The sequence below is a fragment of the Triturus cristatus genome, chromosome 11 (assembly GCF_964204655.1).
Source record: "Triturus cristatus chromosome 11, aTriCri1.1, whole genome shotgun sequence".
NCBI lineage: Eukaryota > Metazoa > Chordata > Amphibia > Caudata > Salamandridae > Triturus > Triturus cristatus.
Genome location: NC_140594.1, coordinates 992,331,422 through 992,356,623, shown reverse-complemented (window position 1 = coordinate 992,356,623; position 25,202 = coordinate 992,331,422). Strand labels below are relative to the sequence as shown.

Sequence of the window (25,202 nt, the reverse complement as noted above, 5' to 3'; positions counted from 1 at the left end):
TTTTCTATGCCACCAGCTCCTCTTTCCTAGTTCTTGTAGGGGAGCCCACATCCATTCAGAAGTTGGAATCTCACATGTTCGGCAATGTCAGCAAGATGCCCAGCAATGTTGAAAAAATGGCTGTGCCTTATGCTTGCAAGATGGCTAGATGAGTTGGACGCTCACTACTGGCTTCTGCTGTGATCTGCAGCTACATGTTTTATTTCTGGGATGGCCAATTTAGTTTTAGCTTATAGTGGAAGCTCTAAACCTGCTAAAGATTTGCAGTCACCTGATAATGAGATACTGATGCAACATATTTTCTTCAATATGAATTAGCATGGCTGGATGCCATTCAGTAAGGAAGGTAAACCTGAGGGCTATTATGATTTATTGAACAGAAAGCTCCTGACGCGTTTCGGTGGTTAAACCTCCTTGCTCACATAGCTCATCGCCATTAAAGAAATTGTTTATATTGTCATGGCAACCATGTTACAGACATGGAAAGGAAATGGGAGAGGGTACAATAATAAATGTAGAAATGTGGATATCTTGTCGACTTGTTTCCTTATGGAGAGACCCTCTCAAAATGTACTCTGAGTGCAATCCCCCGTAATGCTATGTCATTGGATCAAAGTAATAATCTAATCTACTCCTCTTAACAATAAAATGCAAGTGATAGAGCTCGTGCAAATAGGGAGAAAATAAAAAAGGACAATAAAATAGAAGCAAGGAGTTATACATATGAAAGGTTATAAATACATCCTTACACAAGCAATAGCACATGTATTTTCAACTCATTCATTTAAATTCTCCCCATAAGTTATCAGTGATAAATGCACATACTATTTCAGATGAATTTTTCGCTTTTCATTTTTCATTTTCCACCACGCCATAGTCTAAATAACCTAAATGTTCATAGAATTATATAAATGTGAGATTATTATCCCAAGAAATGATTTCCATTTTATACAACACATTCAGTGACCAATAAATATGCGCCCTCTATTAGAGTTTTGCATGTCTTTGAGGCGTATGCCACTCATATTGTCGATTTTGTTGTTCTATTATAAAAAAAATATCCTATGTGGGACTGGAAATTGGATTATCACAACCCTTTTATACTTTAGCTCAATGGGGGAATTATTTTGAAGTACAGTAACATTATGCCAGTGAAATAATTTCATGGCACATATTCACACATGGGTCAGTGACCTCATCCCTCATGATCTTTATTCTGATGCTGTCCCAGAATCATATGATATCCTAGGCAATTCATTTTTATAAATCAACAATTGTTTAAAATCCAATTTTAAGATACGGTTGCTGAATCACATGCTGCCTTGGCCAATTCATTCTGAAAATCAACAAATGTCCGTAATACTATGGACAGAAAAGGAGCAAGCGTTCCTAGAAACTGACATGCATTTCGACATCCTGATTATGGCCCCATGGGGCATTGCTGCCTAAGGCCAGTTTCATTCTGGATTCGTCCTTCCTTGGGGTGTCTTCTCTGATACTACCTCGCGGATTTAACTTTATATGTTTGATGCAATAAAAGGTAACGTTCTGAATTCTTCCCTCATATTTGTCCGGATGATATTTGGTTATGGGATATTTCATGTCCTTATTCTTCATAGCGCCCAAGTGCTGTAATATCTGGGAAAATAATATTTCATCTGGCCGATCTTAGGGTACTCTTGTGGGAGCCTGCGAGGACACCTATGTGGTCCTGCCGGACTCCTGCAGGAACCAGAGCAGACCTCCGTGTGGTCCAGCGGGAGTCTCTTGGGACCAAAAAAGTCATTGTTAAAAAAAGGAAAATGTGGTGTGGGTGTCTTTGCCCCGTGAACAACTCTTCATGGAGAGCGCACTCTTTCCAGACTGCCAAATCCCATTAGGTGGTCAAACCCTTACAAAATCCAGCCTTTTCCCTGTACCAAACCATTTGAGGAAAGCTAACCTCTCATGGGCAATCAACCAGACATGGATGGGAAAGTACTTCCTACGAACAATCTTCATCCTAGGCAGAACCCCTTCCCAGAGAGCCCACTTCCTGTACACACCCAACGCCCCATAGGAGGTGAAGGTGCTAGCACTTACAAACTTTACCCTCTATTGAACACTTTGTAGATTGCCAAAACTCTTGCTTGCAGTCAAGCACACACGGACGGGCAACTACCCGGTGCACATAGTCTTCACTCCTATGCACAACTTTTCTTGCAAAGCCCACTCCCTCTATATATAATATATATATATATATAATATATATATATATATATATATATATATATATATTCACTTAAAAAACCATAGGTTTCACACATGTTATAGTTAGCTGGACATTTCACTTGTAAAAAACCTATGAAATTCCCCCGTTATAGTTACTGTAGGCAACTATAACTCACGCGACCGCAATCCTCTGCTGATGACGTCAGATATTACATCACTGTATTTAGATACTTATTTACCCATGTCTTCTTCCATTATTCTTTAGCTATACATATATTACAAATATTTATTTTTCATAAAGACACATATGTCATCAGTGATGTAATATCTGACGTCATCAGCAGAGGATTGCGGTCGCGTCAGTTATAGTTGCCTACAGTAACTATAACGGGGGAATTTCATAGGTTTTTTACGAGTGAAATGTCCAGCTAACTATAACATGTGTGAAACCTATGGTTTTTTAAGTGAATTTGCAAGGTTTTTTAAATGCTAATTAGTAACTATAACGTGTGTGAAACCTATGGTTTTTTCAGTGAATTTCTACGGTTTTTTAAATGCTAAGTTGTGTATTCATTTTTTTTTTTAAGGTTTTTCACCGTGCGCGCACCATGAAATTTTTTTTTTTTTTTAAATCGCGAGGTGCGCGCGCCCTGCGCGCATGGTGCGCCTCACGCACCATGCGCGCGCTGTGGGCGCACGGTGCGCTTTGCGCACCGAGCACCCACGGTTGGCAGTGCGTGCCATGCGCGCGCGGTGCGCGCACCTCGCGATTTAAGAAAAAAAAAAAAAATGTTTTCTCCCTTGGGGTCCTTCTGTGACCCCCTGACCAAGGCTAGGGGGTCAGGAACTGTCCACTCTGCCCCCTTTTCACGTTCTCCTCCTTTTTTTTTTAACCCCCTCAGACTGCGAGAGACAAAATGGCAGCCGACACTTCCTGGTTTCGACCGATTCGAATGTTTACCGACATCTAACAACCAATCAGAATTGCGCTCGCGCACGGTGCGCGCGTATAGATATTGATATGCTTTTAAATGCTATTTTCTCAGGAAATACTGAACAGATTTACACCAGACCTGCAAAAGGCACTTCCTAGACGTTATGGCTACCTCTCTGCCAAATTTCACGTAATTCTGTTCAGCCGTTCGGGCTGTAGCTGCGTCTAAAGGTCCTATGGAAAAATGCATGGGGAAAACGCGTTTTGGGACCCCCCCTTTTTCTCGGCCCCCGCTTGACCAATCACCCCGAGACTTTCAGGGTAGGAGCTGAGCGGAGCGCCCCATTAGTTTTGAAAATTTTGCGAGGATTCGTCAACTGGCGCCAAAGTTATTCAAAATAGAATTTTGAGGTTTCCTATGGAAACTGGGTTGTAACTATAACTATCTACAGTCGACCGCCAGTAGATAATATATATATATATATATATATATATATATATATATATATATATATATATATATATATATATATATATATATATATATATATATATATATATATATATATATGAATACACAGGGTGGATCCCTTTGCGGCGCCGGCGCTCTATTTTTAGCGTGGTGCAAAATCCATACGACAGGATCCAGTCGTTAATTATTCAAAAAGTGGGTTTCAAGTCCTCTGGTTTTCGGACTAGAAAAGGATTGCACTCACTCGTAGTAGTTAAATGGGAAGGTTTTTATTCTTGCCAATAAACCCAACGCGTTTCACCTCTTCACGGAGGCTTGATCACGTGATCAAGCCTCCGTGAAGAGGTGAAACGCGTTGGGTTTATTGGCAAGAATAAAAACCTTCCCATTTAACTACTACGAGTGAGTGCAATCCTTTTCTAGTCCGAAAACCAGAGGACTTGAAACCCACTTTTTGAATATATATATATATATATATATATATATATATATATATATATATATATATATATATATATATACAAAAAAACTCCCCCCGGTTCGAGGAGCACTCTGAAACAGACTCAGTGTAGGCAGCCAACATTCAGCTGTTCAGAGCTTTATTTGTCAGCCTAACGCATTTCGGAGTTTAACCTCCTTGCTCACAGGCATCATTCTCCAGCTGAACAGTATTAAGAAGAAGCATATGTCCCGGTCTGCCTTTTATTTCAATTGCCCCCCAGTGGGCCCCACAGTTGGGTCAGTATTATATTATTGCATTCTGGGATGTGTAGTACAGTACCAACTAATTATGCTGCTATTTTTACGGTTAACTTGATATTTGTATGTACTTGTGACGGTAAGATTAATTGTGATTTTATTAAATATATTCTAATTTGAATATGACTTGTACATAGATTTTTTAAATGTATGAGCACTAGGCTCTTTATTAAATAATAGCGTAAGCACAATAGCAAATAGAATGGAATTATAAGGCCTACAGTTACTTACAAAAAGTCACAGCCAGTGGAGAATGTTATCATGACTGACAGACAAGGAAAAGGTGTCAGACATAATGCATTCGAATAGCATATTTTCCTAGAAGCACCCGATGCGGAACTTGCTTTTCCTCCTTCCCCTCCCCACTACCTGTTTGGAAATGTATCGACTAAATGTACTGTAAATTGATGTGCTTTTATGGTTGTACAATGAAATCAAATAAAAATATCTATCTATATATTATTTTTCATTTTGTTTGTTTCCTGGTTACGCCTCAAAGCCGCCGCTCTCAGACGTGAGGAGTGCAGAGTCCCGGGAGGGCGGTCTTGAGTTCAAACCGTTTCTCTCCCCAAAAGAACTTGGGAGGGAGGGGTGGGGGGGAAGCAGGCCACTGACCAAGAATTGTGTGCAAAAGGCCGCTTTATTGGAAACAGGTGCACATTACAATTTTAAAACCTTGGCCGAACGCCTTCCAAAACTAGACCTCACTAAATATAACTAGGGCTCCCGGTTTTATGGTATTTATTTTTTTGCCATTTCCGTCTGTATTTATCCATATTTATTTTTTGGGCTTTTTTTCTGTATTTATCCATATTTATTTTTGCCACAAGCAAAAGGCGACGCTACAGCTAGTATTTTTCCACATTTATTTACATTGACAAGGCACACCTGCGCCCGGTTGCTATTGGGCAACACAATACATTCAGCTGAAAACTTTGCCATTGTAGTACAAGCACATGTGCATTTCAAGAGACTTTGAGGGCATTGAGGCTCATTCTGGTTTGTTAATGAAGTGAAGACCACTGAAAACCCGTTCAATATTTGCTGATGGTACTGGAATGACCAAAAGATTCTGTTAGAGCTTCACCCCTCTGAAACCTGCCCCAGAGGCCTCAACAAAACCATGTTTCACAGCTTTAAAAAAACCTGCTCCCTTCGACCATCTGTGTTTGCTTCTTCCCTTTGTGTTGCCGCTCCTTCTCTTTGCCTGCTGGCCTCCCACCCAGCACAATATAAATGATTAGAGAGGCCATATGCCTTTGTCCCGTCCTGCTTCATGAAAGACTCAGACTGCTTTTGTTGCTGTTTTTAGATAGCGCAAACTCACCCCGAAGGTATTGGAGTGCTTTACATTGTGAGACTTTAATTTTATGCAGGTACAGGAAGATGAAGTGATTTTCTCAGAGTCAGAAGATGTTGAGCCAGTGCCAAGACTCAAATCTGGTTCCCCAACTGCAAAGTTGGCAGCTTTCTCGGAGCTGCTTAATCTCACTATAGCAGGTTGCCTGGGGCACTGAAGATGCTTTACGATCTCATCTCAGTGTTATCTTTTGGCTAATGATCTGAAGTGCTGTAGGCGACTTGTAGCACTTTATAACACTTCTTACAAATAAACAGGCTCTTACATTTGTGTTTGTATGGAAGGTGAAATTGCAAGTCGTTATATACTTATTTCATGTCTCATTCTCTTTTATTTTTCACATCATCACTGGCTTTTTTGCAAAACAACCAAAAAGCCTTTTCTTCGGAAAAAGCCTTCTATTTATTTCAATTTCTACTTTCTGTGCCCGTTTGTCTGTAGCTTTACTGCAGCAAGGGCCACCCGCTCGCCAGCTCTTCTGAGTGGCAGGGGAATGCAAGAGTTGTGCACTGGCCTGGCAGGTTGCTGGCAGTGCGTACCTCCCCCCCCCACGTTTGTGGCAGCCCGGGCTGAAACAGCTTACACACAGCCGCCCCCGAGCACTTCACAGGTCTTTAAAAGACCATTTGCTTGTTAATGGGGCTTTGTTAGTTGTTCACCACTTCTAGAGCCCCTGCATCGCCACTCCGACTATTGCTGGAAGAATTAGCACATTACACAATACTGCCCTGTCAGCTGAAACCCAGAGGCATCGGGTTTTTGCTTGCAGGAATCGGGAGGCGGGAGACTAGCGCGGCAACATTTACTCGTATTTTACCGTTTATAAATATAAATACAGACAAAGGAAATATCGATTTCCGTCTGTATTTATATGTATAAATCCGTAAATACGGAAAACCGGGAGCCCTAAATATAACATACCTAACCCCACACCCTGCCCCCTCCCCTAAATTCCTTCGAGCCCGCCCCCGCCCGTACATTACAACATTAAAACAATATCAAACATTCCATTCCTGTATAACCCCCCCAACAATCTCTAAATACAAACCTTCCGTTAACCAAACTCCCCTGCCTGCCCCTTTACAGCTATCGGCCCCCAAACTGTGGAACCGAACGAAACTTACCAACCTATCCTTTCCCTGTCGATAACCCAACTCAACAACATAACTCCACCAACCTCTGGTAAAACTGTCCGAAATTCACCATAACCCCCGCACAGCACCTGCTCCAAGCGACAAAATACAAGCGTAGAAACCCCCTGCACACCTGTTCCAAGAAAAACCGCCCGAAAAATACGGAAATGGAAAAAAGAAAAGCAATAAAACTAAAAAATTAAACAAAGAGGGGAGATGCCAAAAACAAAAAGTGTTTTTTGTGGGGGGGAAAGGGTGGGGACAAAAAACACGCCACTAGCCTAGCTCCCAGCCACCAGGTCACCAAACCTAAAATGGTGGCCGGGAGCAGGCGCCCAAAGTATTTATACTTGGGCTACATTTGGGCTACAAAAAAGGAGCCCAAATTTGAAAATGGCCATGCGAGGCCAGCCACGCCCCCCACATGCCCCCTCCCAAACTGCCTGGGGGTGGGGACTCCCTACGGTCGCCTGCCCCCCCCAAGCCCCCCTTGGGAGGGAGGGGTGGGGGGGAAGCAGGCCACTGACCAAGAATTGTGTGTAAAAGGCGGCTTTATTGGAAACAGGTGCACATTACAATTTTAAAACCTTGGCCGAACGCCTTCCAAAACTAGACCTCACTAAATATAACATACCTAACCCAGCACCCCGCCCCCTCCCCTAAATTCCTTCGAGCCCGCCCCCGACCGTACATTACAACATTACAACAATATCAAACATTACATTCCTGTATAACCCCCCCAACAATCTCTAAATACAAACCTTCCGTTAACCAAACTCCCCTGCCTGCCCCTTTACAGCTATCGGCCCCCAAACTGTGGAACCGAACTAAACTTACCAACCTATCCTTTCCCTGTCGATAACCCAACTCAACAACATAACTCCACCAACCTCCGGTAAAACTGTCCAAAATTCACCATAACCCCCGCCACCCAGAAAGAGAGGGGTGGTGTAACCACCACCCACCCCTCTTTCTGCCCCCCAACAACAGAGAGCTTTAAACTCCTCGAGCATGATTCTGCACGTTCAAACACCGAGACAAAACCTCCCTAATTTCCAACAAATAAAGGTCCATGCCCAACCTTGACAAATGCACCCCGTCACCACGAAAAAACTCTACCGTCTCAAAACGAATATCCTTGTGTGTCACTCTCCCAAAACCCAAATTGCGGCAAAACCTGGAAATCTCCACATTCACCTTCTTCCGAGCCCTGTCAATAGCTCTGGGATTCAAAGCCCCTCTCCACACCCTCCGCGGGACCAATTCCGTCCAGAGCACATGGCAACCCGACCAGGGCTCCTTCAACAAAGCCAAATCCCTTTTCATGGCACGCAATAAGACCACCCCTTTCACACTGCAAAGATCGTTCTCCCCCAAATGTATCAAAAGAATATCCGGGCATTGTCCCCTCACCATGGCTTTATTTAAGCATGGAATAAGCTCCCTCCAAAGCATACCCCCTTTCCCTTTCCAGATCATATGAAAAAGGCTGTCATTGAACCCCAAACTTCCCCCAAAATAACTTTTGCACGCTTGTACATGTGCCCACTTGACGAAGGAATGCCCCACAATCCACACCGTCAATTCCTTTGCGAGGGGCCCAGCCACCGAACCTGAAAAGAAAAACAAGAATGAGACTCATACCAAAGAGGTTGACGCATGCGCCTCTGCTGCATTCTCTCGTACATATTTGTGAAAACAGTCTGATGACCAACGCCCTAAGCGCATGATGTCGCCCTGAGACCAACCCCGGTTATGCGCTTCAGTCGCTGCCCCAATCCTAAAAGAGTGAGTCCCAAACTGGGCCCCGTCCAAACCAATCCGCTGTAACCCCTTGCGCAAAACCATACGCAGCTGATAGTCAGTGACGCGTGACCCATTCATATGTTTAAAAACCAAGTCGCCCCCATCTCCTCCTGATAGTATCTTCCATTGCCTCGCCAAACGCAGCGGACAAGTACAACTGGGAGCTCCTGCTTCTAACCACACCCCCTTCCCAACACCCCTCTGATCCGTTTTTGAACTGGACAGCCAAATGTTCACACCTGTGTCCGTGAAGAACACGTCCTGCCAACAAATGCCCTGCCTTACCTTGGTCCCGAGGAGCTCAGAAACCTGAAAAGCCCCAAAAAACATGAACACCATAAGGGTAGCAAACAATGAAGCCTCAAAATCGTCCCTGCAAACTGCAGGCAAAACTGTCAACAAACGTGCTAACGTCTGCCAGGAAATAGGTAAACGGGACATAACGGTTCCACCCCGCTCCCTAGCCCAGCCCTCAAGCATCCTGCGCCCTATTTCCCCAGCAGACGGGGAATAACCCCAAAAGAGCTTACCCATAAAGGAAATCCCCGCCAGTTTCCCAGCAATAGTGACTCTAGACAAACCTTTCTCAATGAGGTCCAGGATAAATTGAACTACATCTTCCGAACTGCGCCACGACTCCTCCCTCCTACAAGCTCCTGAGGACAAAAATTCCTTCCACGCCAAAGCATACGCTGCACGAGTGGAAGCAGACAAAGAACCTACCACCAGTTGAAATACCCTACGTTGCCGACAGACCAGAGGTGCTCCGGCATCGGCGTCGGTGTCCTGTCCGCCTCCTTGGCCAGCCCATGGAATCTCCCCCACTGAGAACGAGACAAAGCATCCGCAATGTCATTGTCCACACCTGGCACGTGCAAAGCCCTGAATGAAATATCGTAGCGCAAACAGCCCAGCACAAACACCCTCATCAATTTCAAAATCTGCTCATCCCTGGCTGACTGCCTGTTGACTATTTGCACCACTGCCATGTTGTCCACACGGAACAGGACCCTCTTATGTTCCAGCTCCTTGCCCCAAATGGTCAAAGCGACCAGGAGTGGAAAAAGCTCCAAAAAGGTAATGCTCCGCCCTCCATCCCTCCAATCCTGCGGCCATTTCTCTGCACACCATCGTCCTTGCCAGTAAATGCCAAAACCATCACTGCCTGCTGCATCCGAAAACATTTGCACATCCCACTGCACATCCTCGTCCCTGGCCAGTGGTACTCCGTTAAAGGAGTGCAAGAAAAAGGACCACATACGCAGGTCTTCTTTTACACCTGCCGACAAACGCACATGATGGTGAGGTAAATGCTGCCCCGCCAAAGCCCGGCCCAGGCGCCTGCAGAAAGTCCGTCCCGCCCTTACAACTCTGCAAGCAAAATTCAAATGGCCTAACAACACCTGGATGTCCTTCACTGTCACTTTCCGCCTAGCCAACATCATGTCCAGCAAAGCCAACATTTTGCATTTCTTATCCTCAGGCAAACGAGCCTGCATTGCAACTGAGTCAAGCTCAATACCCAGAAAGGAGATGACAGTACCAGGCCCCATTGTCTTTTCCGGTGCCAACGGCACCCCAGCTCTTCCATAAGCTCACGAAAAGAGTCCAGAGCATGCTGGCACTCCGAAGAGCCCGGGGAACCCACAAAAAAGAAATCATCCAAATAATGTTTGACCAAGCTGTGACCAAGCTGTGACCAGTGCGATTCGTGAAAACCACTGTAACAAAGTGCTGAACAGTTCAAACAGAGCACATGACACCGAGCAGCCCATTGGTAGCGCCTTGTCTACATACCATTTACCCTCAAATTGTATACCCAGCAAAGGCCAATCGTCCGGATGAACCGGGAGCAGCCTAAAAGCCGACTTGATATCACACTTTGCCATACCTGCAGCTGCGCCCGCGGTCACCACAAGTGACATGGCAACGTCAACTGAGGAGTATGACACCGAAGCAGCGTCTTCATCGATAAAATCATTGACTGACGACCCTTCTGGCCATGACAAATGCTGAATCAGCCGAAACTGCCCTTCCTCTTTTTTGGGCACCACACCAATAGGGGAAATGATCAAATTATGAACTGGCCACTCTCCAAAAGGGCCTGCCATCCTCCCCTCATGCACTTCTTTACTCAATTTCTCACGCACCACCAGTTTGTGCTCTGATGCGGATTTCAAATTATCCGCCCACCTTCTCAGCCGGGGCCCGTGGTACCCCAAATGAAAACCCCACTTAAAACCATCCAAAAGTGTCTGTTTTGCCACCAAATCCCCGTAGCCCTTCAATGCTTCCTCAAGCTGAGCCAATTTAATTGGCATAGGAGCCCTTTGGCCCAGAACCCTGTGCGCCCCTGCCCCCCCATCCACCCTGCGACTGCTGCGCATTGCCAGACATCCCAGCACCTGCCTGCTGCCCTTGCTGTCCGCCTGATGGTCTAACGCCCCAGCAGTTGACGAGAGGGTGCCGCTTACCGCACTTGGAACACTCATGTCGGTATTTGCGAAATTCCCATGTACATAAGCCTTTGTTGAAATCCCAACATGCCCCAACTCCAGTTTGTGATGCGGCTGAGCCTCCCACCCCACCCCGGGTGGGCTTTCCCTGAAAGGGCCGGTAAACTAGAGGCAGACCACTAGCCGTAAAAATAGTCTTACCCCCTGGCGCGGCCCCCATGGTATGTTGCCACAAATCATTATCTAGCTCACCCCATTTTGCCTCTGAATCCCAAGCCATACGGGCCCTAAACTCTTCGTCATACTGTGCCCAGGCGTAACCACTACCTGTAATCTGGGCCTTCCGTATTACATCCATATACTTGAATATGGCCACGCAGCGCTCGGGAAACTTCTCACAGTACACACTGGCATAAATTAAAAATGCCGCCGTCCAATTCTCAATTGTCAGCGGCACCTTAGGGCGCTTAGCCAATTCGTACTCCTCCTCCTTAGAGCCCTCCTTAGACCTCACCTCCCTGTGTAATAGCTTCAAAATCTCTACATATTCGCCCTTCCATATACGCTCCTTTGTTGCCAACATTAAGTGGGCACCTAAAAGCTTAGTCACCCCCATATAAGGAAGCTTTTTAATCTTTAACTCTTTACTCTGTGGTTTGTCCTTAATATCCCCGTCTCTGTATTAGTCCCACTCTCCACCTTGGCCCCTGGAACCGCTCCCTCCGTTCCCGTGCCAACCCCTGTATCTTTTACATACTTCCCTTTATACAATCTCCCCTCCGACACACCCCCTCCCCCGTCCTCTCCAGACCCCAGAGACACCATAATAGGTTTGGCCTGTGTTTTAGCGCTCTCACCTGGCTCTAAAGAGGGTGTGCGGACCGACTCCGACCGCCTCGCCGACCTCTCAGAAGAATCCCTTAGAGGATGAGCCCTCACCGACGGGCCGTGCTCTCCCTTGGATTTCACCACCACAGACTGTTTAATGGGTGCCACACCCGAAACCTGCAAAAAACTACGAGAAACATGAGAGTGTCCCCCCTCCTCATAACCCCGTATTTCCCCTTCTTCGGGGCTGTCTTCCTCATAATCGAGCAGGATTGGCTCTTCCACCTGCAAATTCTCCTCAGCAAATTCCACCACACGGGCCTTACCGGACCCTGCATTAACACAACCGGCCTCCACGGCCTTAAAACCACCTTGCGGGGGAGCCGACTGTACTCGCCGGTCCTCCCCCCTTCGTTGATTAACATAACAATCCATCCTATTTGAAAACTCCGTCCACCTTGACCGTCGAGACGTTGGGGCCAGCGAGGTCGTGCCGGACCTTCGTGAGCTGGCCGCGACGGGATCCCCCGCCGGTACGGAATGTGCCGCGCACGGCCTCATCCTCCCTTCTCCTCGGCGAAAATGGGCCGCACCACGCCCTACCGAGTCTGCTGCTCTGCCACACTTCCTACCCTGTAAAGAAAAAGTTTGGACTGGTGTGCTGGGACCTTGAAAACTACCTGACACCCGCAGACCTAGACCACTCAAAAAACCCTCGCCTGAGAGACCACCTCTAGAAAAAACCACTTGACCCGTCCCCACTGGATTCGGCGAAACCCTCCCTTCCTCATCCCCACTCCACTCCAACATTGCGTGACTCCAAGCGGACCCAGAAACCTCGCCATACTCCTCACCATGAACCAGCGAACTGCCCGACCCCATACGCTTGCGACCACTCGCCCCATAAACCACCCTCGCTGTACCTCCCACCACCTTGTCCTGCCCCCGAACGCCTGACCATCCCGATGCACCCTCCCCACCAAGACCCCGAACACCTTCTGCCCAGGAAGGAAATATGTCCAGCCCCTCTCCCTCAAGGCCCCCCCCAGCTGAATCCCCTTCACCTAAAAACCAACCCTCCCCTCTGCCCCCCCCTTCCCCAGCCCTCCCCTGAACATCCTCGCTCGGTGAATGCCAACCCACCCCACCTGAAGACAGTGACCTCTCTAAGACCCCCTGCTCCCCAATTAACCTCAAATCCTGCGCCGGACACCACCCTTCCACTTGCGCCCAATCCCCCTCTCCCAAAGAGCTCGCCCCCACAGAGAAAACCGCGCCCCCCACGGAAGAACCAGGAGAAAACAACAAAGGGCTACTAGGCTCTGCCTCTCTTCGAACCCGGTGCCTGTCATCCACCATGCGCGCCTCACAGGACCTCTCCAAACCCATATCACCTGACACCTGCACCCTTGAAGACCCCGCCCCTGCCTCATTCCCACCAGAACTCCTAGCGAAAAAACGACTGTCTCCCACCTCACTCCCTGCTGGCCTGACAGAAATGACCTCCCCACGCTCCTGACAAGATTCCTGCCCCAAGCCTCCCGACCCGGCTACACTCAGAACGCATCCCCCCTCCCTCGCGCTACATAAATGAGCCTCCGGCACAGACGACGAGCGTCTCTTCGTGCCGCGCCCGCCCCCGTGCTTAACACCCACCGCGGGGGATGAAAGGGAACGCGCTGCTGTCAAAGCTAAACCCGCCCCGAGCCCAGCCGCATTATCCGCTACACCCGCCTCCTCCGACACACCCAACCGACAAGGTTGGCCATAACGAGCGGGGGCCGCCTTTTTCAAACGCGGGCGGCCCCGCTCACTCACCGACATCTGCTTCGAGCGCTTCGGCGATGTGCAAGCGGCCACTGCCGCCGCCACTCCAGCTGAGGCCTGCCGCGTAGGGCGCGACGGCCCCACAACCTCCCCCACAACCAGGTTCATCCGGCCCGCCTCAGACAAGAGCCAAAGGGCCTCAAGAACTCGGTAGTCGTGGGACACCATCGCTAACCAGACAATTAACCCCTAGAATTCCTGACAAAAAACACGCCACTAGCCTAGCTCCCAGCCACCAGGTCACCAAACCTAAAATGGTGGCCGGGAGCAGGCGCCCAAAGTATTTATACTTGGGCTACATTTGGGCTACAAAAAAGGAGCCCAAATTTGAAAATGTCCGCGCGAGGCCAGCCACGCCCCCCCCACACGCCCCCTCCCAAACTGCCCGGGGGTGGGGACTCCCTACGGTCGCCTGCCCCCCCCAAACCCCCCTTCGCGCCTTCTGGAGTATTTATTAATAATAGTAGTATATTTTGTCCATGACAAACAAACTGACAGTTGCCTTTCGGCCCCATGGCCTTCGTCAATGTCAGAGATCATTCGCCATTTTAAAAAAAAATATATATTTTCATATAGCGCAAGCTAGAACCGAGACATCGGGTATCAGAGCGCCTTACATGAGCACCAGCTTCGTTACAAATGGACACATTCATTTTTGTCAGGCACAGGGAGATTAAAGTGATTTGCCCAGAATCACAGGATGTTGAGTGTCGTTGCCAAGACTCGCACCCGGTTCCCCAGCTTCGATGTCGACCGCTCTAGCCGTAAGGCTACATCCTCTCCTTTTATAGAGAACAAGACCACTATTGGACGGCAGAAGTGTTATAAAAACAAATAATGGGCCTCAAAACATCTCTGATCACACTGCACATCCCTGTGGTGGCCATCTTGCAGTATTTTCCTACTTTTTTTAAGCCAGAGAAGGGGCAGCCTTTCCACGCAGTTCCCTGTGTGAAGTTGGGTGCCTCATGTTGTGTTATCAGTCAGGCCCATATGTTTTTCCAGCAAAGGTGGCAAAGTTGCAACCCTACATCTCACCCAGAAGCACTTGCAGACTCCCATGGTTTGAAGCAGGACTGCTTCTCCTGTCCCAAGGCCCAATAACGCGCGCATTTCCCTGCACTGCAGTGAAAGTGAAACAAAACTCTTTTCTGAATTGGCGTTCTCTGCGAGGGGCCAAACACCTATGACCTAGAGGTCAGCGCCAGCCACAAAAATGAGACAACCACAGCCTTGTTGTCTTCACGACAATTATCTGCCCAGTGAAGCCCTGCATGTTTCAGCATTCTGTATGTTCAGCCCCAAGTAAACATCTTTACTCACCTGAGGGGCCATCTGTTTCAGGGGGCAAGATAAAAATATCGATTGGCCAGCCTTGCTCACCCCCCTGTTGTTATGGTCCTGGAGGGAGACCTCGCGGCCCCCTCCCCGAGACAATTTCAGCCCTGTGGCCCCCACCCCAGGGGCCAGGCCACAACTGAAAAAGGCAGGGGGTCACGCGACACTCCCTTTTATCCCTTCCCTTTATTCAAAAAAAGGTTTGGCCTCGGTCCATGAGGTCAACTGTTTTTAATTAAAAAGTTCCCTGGGGGAGGTGGTGGTCCCGATCCCCCAGGGAGGATTCTAAAAGCCCTGGGGGGATTCCGTACGGTTGAGGGGGTGGTCTACATGGCCCGGGGTTGTCTGTGCGGCACCCCATATGCATATGTGCACAGTTCTCTCGCCATGCACTGGTGCAGTTGAGGCTGCCTAGCGCCGATGCAAGCAACCTTGTTTTTGAAAGGGTGCCTGCATTATGGTCAGGATCGTTTTTTCTGCAGGAAGGGCTATGTTCCTGCACAAAAACTGACATTTAATGCTTTTTCCACTCTCCATGTGTGCTGGAAAGAGGAAATGACAAGGGTGAATAACGATATTTCTCCTTGTTATGTCAGCCTCAAACAAACGTAGGAATTTGCCTCAATCATGGGTCTAAACTTTTTGTAAATTTAGGTTTGTGTTAAAATACATGGGTGGATACACAGGAATGCCCATGCACCGTTCATCGAATGCTCTCTGATGCAAAGTAACGCAAGGCGGTGCTATGCACTGCATCGTGTTATTTTTTTTTAACACAGCTACACAAATTGAAATTTGTAAGGCTTTGTAACTCTCAAAAAGGATTTTGCGTCATGCTGCTTCAAAAAAGTACTGCAACCCCAATGCAAAATCTTTGTTTTTCTGATGCTTTAGATGATTGACTCAAAAACTGTTTAGCTCTTTAGCGTTTTTAAAGGCCTGATTTAGAGTTTGGTGGGCAGGGTCGCTCATCCCAAATCCAACGGAGTATCCTGCCAGCCAAGCCCTGGACCCACCGCTTCATTTAGAGATGGGCAGACCTTAAATGTTGGCTCTGTGTGGGCCCCCTACGATCCATTGACAGAACACTTTCCCTGACGGCCCAAGGAAGTAGGAGCGCATTACAATTTCAAATCTATTTAAGTTGGACATGTAATGCCTTTTTTTTCCTGTCTGGCACTGCCAGGACACACCTGATGGACAGTAAAAATAATAATGACCCACACACCCTGGGAGAACACTCCCAAGTGTGGATATTATTACTTTTAGTCTATTCAGAAATAAATTCCTACTTTAGCTGGGCAAGCCGGAGAAAGTGGCCGAGGCCCCTTCCCTACACACCCACCTACAAAGGCTTCAACCCACTGTGGAAATGCCAGGTGGAGAAAACGAACTATGCTCTACAATAAATTATTTGTTTAATTCTGGTGTGGGATCAATGTGGACATTACCTCTTTACCAATTAGCCACATCCAGATGACCATCTCTCCACGTGGCGGGAAACTGACTGGTGTGATTTGCACAAAACCGCAGCCGTCTTTGAATTTAGAAGGCGGTGCCAATGAGCTGGCATCATGCCCAGACATCCAGGAATGCTATTCCTCGTGTTCCCAAGAGACGTTACTGTCTCTATAGAAAGCTTGATCATGCCACCCGATGGTGCCCTCTGGGGATCCCAGAATCCAGTGAAGGGTCAGGCAGTATAAAAGAAGCTGTGTCTAGGAAGTGTCCCAGTGTTCCACGACCACACCAGGAACATGAAGCAGCTACTAACAACTTGTCTGCTGTTGCTGGCTTGGATCCCCCAAGCATGGGCCAAGGAGAGAGTATATTACATTGGGATAAAAGAGGTTGTTTGGGACTACTGCCCCACTGGGATGAATGTGATCTCCGGAAAACCCATCTCGAAGGACAAGTAAGTGTGTGCTGTTGCCTAACATTAAATTACACATATTGTGCACTGTTCAATACGAATACGGTGCAATCTTTAATGTTATAAAATATATTTTTTATATATTTGTAAAAAGTTAAGTGCCAGGGCCCAAGGTATTATTTTCTGGTCCACTGCAGCTAGCACAACCTCCTTCACTTTAAACTGCATGTTTAAGTTAAAGTTTTATCATTTTTTTTAGCATATATCAAATAGCTTAATGCTTTGCTAATGATTCTTCCTTAAAAATACACACACACACTGCACCATAATGTGGTGGTTTCTCATAAATATGTGCCGTGTTTAAAAATAAGTGCCGGTGCTGAGCACCGGAAAACACCAGCACAAATTAAGCACTGGGAGTAGCGGTTCTTAACCTGTTGTCACCTTCCCCCTGGATGTCTGGGATACTCAGTAACTTGAAGAATGTTATGAATATATATAAAAATGCAAAATGTAAAACTGAGTTTCAAACTGAATGTCAAATATAAAGTTCGGGTCTGTAGCTTGATTCATGCAGCAGCACAAGTAGTGCCAACAGAGTTCACTATGGATCGGTGGCATCAGTTGATGCTCTGGTATGCGCTGAAAAAAGTGAGCCTGCATTTGGACCAAAAAAAGATAAATGACATGCTACAGTTTAGCATATAGCTTTATCCTATAGAAATAAACCCACATTTTAAAATGCTGCAACATTTCAATTAAAATTATAGTTCCGACTTTTGTATATGTTTTTGCTTGGGAATTAAATGAAATATTTCATGATTAGTGTGTTTGATGTACACTTCTTTCTCTATTTTTCTGTGTTGTTTTGAGATTCAAATTGTAGGAAATGTTTAGACAGGATACCTCAGTTTCCAGTATTGATTCAGTGGGGGTCCGCGGGCGTCTGAAGGTTAAAATCCGTTGTTCTGTTACAGTTGCATTTTTATGTTGCTTTATACCTTTGATGGTGCACTGAAGCACGCACATTGCAGGCAGGTAGCACAGTGCTCCCTATGGTGTGCATGGGTGACTGAGTGTGTGTTTCTAGTATGGCATATGGTTTGTCGTGTGATAATGTTGGTGTTGTAAGAGTCCCAAAAAAACCTGTTAAGTTATGTTCAAATCATTCTCCACTGAAGAAAAACCCTCACCCACCAGGGTTACCCCTTGGTGGCATGCTTAATCATCGGGTCCATCCCGTTCCTCTGCAGATCGGGGCATGCTATGACCTTCAGCCTACGCTGGAGCACTTTTTGTTGTTATATACAATGATAAAGAAGATGTTCTAATGAGGAAGAGGAGTGGGATTGATGGTTTGTCAACAGGAGTGGAATTGATGGCTTGTCATTAAAAATACCTGGCTAGTAGGTGTCCCTTAATTTATTTTGACCTCTAGATGGTATGGTTAAAAACTAGGGGGAGTTTTAGGATAAGAGATTTTTATTTAATCTACTCTCCTAAAAAGTCGACATGTTTCGAACCTTGCCCCTAATTGGCTCTTCTTCTGGACCTCGGAAACCTAGTTCCCTGGTACCACTCCTGTCAGTTCACACTAGACACCTACTACATGCATGCAGAGAAATATAAAAATGCATCAGGAGGATCTAAATATATCCTGAATGCCAAAATGTACCCTCACTCAGTGGGGAGAACAGAATAGCCTAATTTCAGGACAACAAGCCCACAGGCCTAAATCACCTCCTTCTCTAACGACCCCTCTCCTTTTGCATAGGCAGGTTACATTATCAGGTACTCAATTCTCAGACACAGTTCCAAATCTGCCCCCAACCTCCTGGAATGCCGGTCCTTAAGTATAATAAGACCTCCAGAGATATCTTCCAGGCAATTGCTTTAAGATTTTGTCTAGTGGGTACAATAGCACCTTCTTCTCCATGACTCCCCACCTCTTGCACTTGAATATTAATAGCCCAGCCTGACCCTCAGGGAAAAAGTGGCTATGAGCAGGACACAAAGGTAGGAAGAGCAGCAGCAGCATAGAGACACCTCTCACGCACTGTCACCTCAGTCCACAATCCCCACCGCCACTTCTCTCTGGAGCCTTTGGTACCTCTCAGCTCCTAGTTTAAGCTGGACCATGTTCACTAGAACACCAAAGATGAATCAACCAGAGGTGGCCTGCAACAGAGCTCCTGGAGAGAGCTCATGGAGCCTGCACCAGCCTTCTTCCAACCAGTGAGCACGTGCTCCTAGAGAGGGTCAAGTGCACAGATCTTACAAAAACATGATAGAAATTAGAGGTTATAGCATGGGCAATAGAAGGTTTCACTCAAAGTCTCACACAAGTAATGTGAACTGTGTTAGCTTAGATGGGGCAAAATAAAGAGAAAGTTCTAGGTAAAAACCTTACACAATGATGTAAGGACGCTGCCTCTCCTCCTTGTTGCTCCATTCTTTCATGCTTTTTTTCAATGCTGGATCCAAGGTCCGTGGTCTGGTTCATGGGGAAGCTTTTCTGGGGCACTTCACCATGCTAACACAATCAATGGGCGAAACTGGCAGGACCAACCCCCTGGCATCCGAGGATATGAACACCGTACTACAGTGTAAAAAGCAACGGCATGGGTGAGGACAAGTCAAGTAGCTCGACTCAGATCTGGCAGTCCAGGAAACTCCAATTCAGACCGCCACCAGCCCAAGCCAAAATCAGGGATCAACACTCGCTATAGTCCACGTAATATCAACTACAACAGCGTCAGCTGCTTGCTCTTTGGCAGGAGACGTGCTTGCAGGTGGGAGTCACTGCGAGCAAGCAGGTGGTGCTGTGATACACAGAGCAAATTTCGTTGTCAGTATTTCACACTGGCAAAAGTAGAAGACAGATGTTTAAATAGTTCCCTGTGGGTCAGTGCCAAGCAGTTCTGGACCTGGCACTAGCAAGTGTAGCAAACATTCTTCTGAGCCTTTGCAGTGGATATTTCAATGATGCAAAAGGGTGAAGTAAGAGCATGTTGTCAATACATCTTGTCACAATTCATGTCTTGGTAGATGTTGTAAATCATGGTCTCCAAACTGGATAGTATGGGGTTTTGTTTGGTGTATGTTTGAAAGACAGTGTTTGGAGCCAGAGTGAGGTCATGGCAGGAGTGTGTGGTGCCGAGTTGGTATTCCCCTCAGTGTTTGATAAGCCAATTGTCATGGAGGAAACTTGCATGTGTTGTTACTGTTTGGCCATACTCACTTTTGAAAGGAGGGTGATGTGTGGAAGTCTATGTTGCCCAATTGAGTGTGTGAGTAATGTAGGGCCTCTACTGAATGTTAGGCAGAAGTTTTAGTACAGGTGTACAAGATAGTAAAATAATTAACTGTGTATACTGTACATATTGTTAGACTTGCCATCAGTTGTGCGGGGGAGGCACCAATGAGGATGAAGTGAAACAAATACTCTTTAATGCAAATTGTATGTGAAGTGTCTGCCCAACTAGTTGGAGTCTTATTCTGTTTTGGTTGTCAACATTTCAATGGCAGTCCTTGCTGGTTCCTGAAAACAAAGGCTTATACCTGCAACACCATCCTCCAGAAGGATTCCATGCTTGATATGCCAATGAATGCAGATGAAGATATTGTCCTCCAGGGTGATACCAAAACTTCTAATGGGCAAATTGTGAAAAGTGTCTATCGCATTTTAGTCACAAAAGGTTTGGAATCTGCCAGTACTTTTTTGGGACTCAAAAGTCAGGCGCATCTGATATACTGCTGCCAAAACCTTAATAAAGTCCATGCAATGTTCTCAATAAAATAAAGTAATTTGTTCGTGCAAAGTCCATGCACTGCTGTTAATAGCCTCATTGTTCATGGCAGGACGTTAACTTTTTGGTTATTTTGTGGTGAAGCACAAAACAAGGTCCACATTTTTCTGTGATAGATAAATAGCAATATTTTGCAAATTCAAAGCCTACAGTTGTTCCTCATTGCTGCAAGTGAAAACATATGGCATACAAATTCTTTTTACAATCAAAATTTGCAGTGATTTAAAATTGTCAAATACTTGAAGGGCATCACCGGATTGAAGTTAGAAAACTTTACTCACTGCCTTAATTACTTACAGTGTTTTTTGTCGCATTTTTTATATGTTCCCTATAGTATGTCATACAAAAATGCAACAATGTACAGTATTACTCTAAAAAGCACTCTACACAATCCATCATGGTGAGCTAGCATGCTTCACATAGGGAAGGGAGTTTTAGTGTCATGCCTCCCTACAATGTGAAATACCAGTCTTTGCAGTCTACCTGATACTTTGTTCACAAATGAACTTTTATTGTTTTCAAAACAACAATACAAAAACATACACCACCTATATCACAATCACACCACAGTGCAGATGTCACACGCGGTCCAAGGTTACAGATCCAGACCGTAGTATTCCCACCATCACCCATAGATCTTCTCATGTTTTGCTACAGCCTAGTGCTGCATAAATAGGCTTCTCCTGCTGGGCACACCAGTTTGCCCTCGCTCTCCACTATGCCAAAGAGGGTGCCTGCGAAGAGTTCCACATGTGGCCAACATTGTTCTTGGCGAACAGAGCGGTGACTTAATGAATGTCCGTTCTGCCTGTGAGCTGCCAAGATCCTCCAGTATGCCCTGCAGGGCCACCCTAGGGGAAGGACCCACGAGAGTTCTTGCATTACCCTCTGCCAGTAGCAAACTATCATGGCATAGGCCAGGCCACATGATAAAAGGCAGCAGCAGGCACAGAGCTACAAAAGCAGGTGGGTGGGGGATCTTACCGACTCAATGGAGTTGCACCGGTGTCATGTACGTCAAGTGAAGATGATGGAGTTGGATCAGTTTAAAACATGTGGAGATAGCCAGCACCCGTGGGGCCATTCTAGCTTCTCTCCAGTCTTCCTTGTCCAAATCCCTGAGCCACCCCTCCCAATGTTGTTTAAGTCTGTCAAATCGGCTTGAGCATTAATAATTAGAGAACAGTAAACTTGGAAGATGGCGCCTCAAGCAATATGCCCAGTGAGCAGTTTGGCTTTGAAGGGGCTGGGCTCAGGGATTTCGGTGTCTGGAGGGATATTGGTGGCGAGGAAGAGGCCTAATTGCAAGTTGGTACCAGTCCTGTAACTCCTGGACTGTCTGCATGTGGTCCCCTGCCCACACGCCCATTTGTCCCCCAGAACCTTGATGCCTATATTGCCCCATGCCCCATGCCTATATTGCCTCCAGGCCTGCCATGTGATGCAACCACCTGCCTTGCCATAGAGGAGTCAGTAATGTCAGTCTATGGTCCCAGTCAAGGAGATGGAGTGAACATTTCCAAACTAAAAGACCACCTGTGTAATATCTGGGATGGACTGAGATAATGGCATGCCATGTAGTATACCCATTACGTTGTATAGGCCCAACAGGGAAAGTTCATTGCAGTAAGCTAGATCATTGCAGCCACCATTAAGCCAGTCATTAATAATGACCAGCTGCGAGGCCCGAGAGAAACAGTGATGATCGATCATACCTAGGGCTCCCTCGACCGTTGGCAAATGAGATTCGGGCACAGCCCCCTGACCAGGGAAATGAATGAATAATAGAGTTGGGACTTTGAAACCACTGGCTAGGAATCAAAAGTGGGAAATTTTGAAAAGTATATATGTAGAGGGGCAGAATTATCATTTAAAAAAGGGCTATATGACCTTAAACGTGGAGCGGAAGTTGCCTCCATGTCTGGATATCACGTTTCATTGTTGACACTAGGGGAGCCAAATTAAGATGCCATGTGAGCCCTGGAAGCAGAGAAAATGGATCCCCAGGTATTTAAAGGAGAGACAGAGCATTTGAATATCTGAATACTAGGAGTTGACACTCACATTGCCCTTAATTGGAACCACCAGGGAATAAGTTGTGTTCATTCGGAGGCCTTCTCATACAAGTCAAGCAGATGCAGACATCGGCACCCTGAGGTTTGTTGATCGGTCAGGAATAGCAGCCCATTGTCTGTGTATAGCGCAATTCTCTCCTCTGGCCCGGCATCACAGGACCACCCTTGAACCTAGGCATCACAACTTAAGAGTCTAGCCAGGGGCTCAATTACTAAGGCAAACAATAGAAGGGAGAGAAGACTGCCATCCGACCAATGAGAAAATGTGGGGTATCAGTGGAGATTGCCTTCTGTGAAGCCGCTTATCACCAAGTCGAATTACATCCTCAATCCGGACACCTTACAGCTTTTGATACCCCTGATGGTGTTTTTCAGTTTTGCTGTCTCCCTTTTGGTCTGGCCTCTGCGGCCGCTGTTTTTCAGAGACTTATGACCGAAATGTTTAAACATAACCCTCATGTAGTGGTCTTCCAAGACGATATTCTTATTTTCACAAAAACTGAAGCTGAGCATGATTCAGTGATTGATCAAGTCTTCAGTGTCTTAGAAAGCAGAGGAGTAACGCTACAGAAAAGCAAGTGCACCATCAAAGTGAAAGAAATTGAATACTTAGGTCATGCCAGACCAAGCAGATTACGAGATTATGTATAAAGTTAAATGTCAGTTATTTATATTTTAAATGCCTGGTTTAAATATGCCTGGTTGGTTTCCCTTTCCTTTTTCCTTTTTGTATCCTTCTCTGTTCCCGTTGTTTCTTTATCATTTTGTTAAAGGGGGGGGGAGGTGTGGTGATGTGATGCTGGCAGTAATCAGCATGGACACTGTGATATCATTTGGAGTGTGTATGAGTATTCTGCCCTGAATGTTCTGTAAGTGGCAGTTACTGCTTATGCCTGGGCTGTGCCAGCTGGGACGGCTTTCTGTACCACACAAATTAATAATTCTACAATTTCCACTACTGCGTTCTCTTCACTTCGCATCACTTCCACATCCCTAATCTGAGGTACAATTCTAGAGGCCCCATCTGGAGTGGCCAGCCAGTACATGTGCTTCCCAGATTTATCTCAATTTTTGTATACTTTCCTCATCTTCGCCCTCCAACACTATCTGGCCTCTTGCAATGAGATCAGTCGCAGCAAGGCTCTAGCTGCCTCTACATGATGGGCGTGGTCAGGTGAAGGATACTCCTGGGCTTGGCATGCCACGGAGCAGATCTGGGTCTTAAGGGCAGTAACGTGTGCCACTTTTTCCCTTTCCCTACCTGAAATGAACCCCTTTATAAGACCTCTAATTTCGGGTCTACTAGCCGCCCAGAGCATGTCTACAGAGCTGAGTTCTAATTCTATGTAGGTTGAAAAGTGAGAATCGGTAAGGTATCATCCATTGAGGCACCACATGGACCTCTGGCTGGGTCTAAGGCCCCTATATTCAGAGGGGTATGATCGGAGATACACTGGGGGAGGATGTCAGTACTCGTCACTTGCCATCTGTCCGTAGTAGGAAGCAGGAAAAGGTTTATTTGAGACTCCGTTTTGCTGGCCGCCAAGGTATGTGTGTAGGCACAGTCATGGAAATGCCAGGTCCTCCATATGTCACAGAGCCCCAGGGTGTCTACCCAGGCTGCAAGTTGACATATGCAGGAGGCTCGCCCATGGCTTGGGAGTCTAGTCCTGTCAATCTCTAGATTACGCACTGCAATAAAGTCACTGCGTATGATGATAATACCAAGGTGTAAGCCCAAAAGTAGAGTGGTAAGGGCAGTCAATGTAGAGGAGGGCATAGGAGCAGGTATAAACACTGATGCAAAGTTGTATTGCCTACCTTCAAGGGTGCCCTCCAATCTAATGTACCTACCCTTGGGATCTGTGTGGGTGACCACCAGTGTGAAATCCCTGTGCAGCAAGATGGCCATGCTCCAGGATCCCCGGACAAACCCAGAGTGATATATTGTATCATAGCAAAATCTTCTGGGAAAGGAAAAATGAGCACCCAACAGCAGGGTCTCCTGCAGCATTAGAAAAACAGGCTGGAAACGTTTGGCGCAACGCAAAATGGCAGGACATTTTATGCGATCCAACAAGCCGTTTATGTGACATGACATTAGCTTAAATATAGGCATGTGGGCCGCGAGAGGGCTAAAGGGTGAACAACAAACCCAACCAGTACTAGGTGATGGGAGCGTCGTTGATGGATTATGGCTTCTGCTAAGGACTGTGTGTGTGGTTCAACCGAACTACTGATGACACCCGCAGGCGTGGTTGGAGGGATAAGAAACACATTTCAACAAAAGCTCCCCTTGGCCTCAACTCACCTCACTCCAT

The 25,202-nt window shown here is 46.5% G+C and overlaps 1 protein-coding gene across 3 annotated transcripts in view; it reads left to right on the top strand.

Annotated features, from left to right (window-relative positions):
- Positions 1-16,844: 16,844 nt before the first annotated feature.
- LOC146785799 (ceruloplasmin-like) overlaps positions 16,845-25,202 on the top strand; it is a 436,448-nt gene continuing 428,090 nt past the window's right edge. For all 3 annotated transcript variants that reach the window (XM_085635075.1, XM_085635076.1, XM_085635074.1), the window contains exon 1: positions 16,845-17,039. In XM_085635075.1, coding sequence (XP_085491201.1) covers positions 16,882-17,039 — 158 coding nt within the window. In that variant the 5' untranslated portion in view covers positions 16,845-16,881. The remainder of the gene's footprint in view (positions 17,040-25,202) is intronic.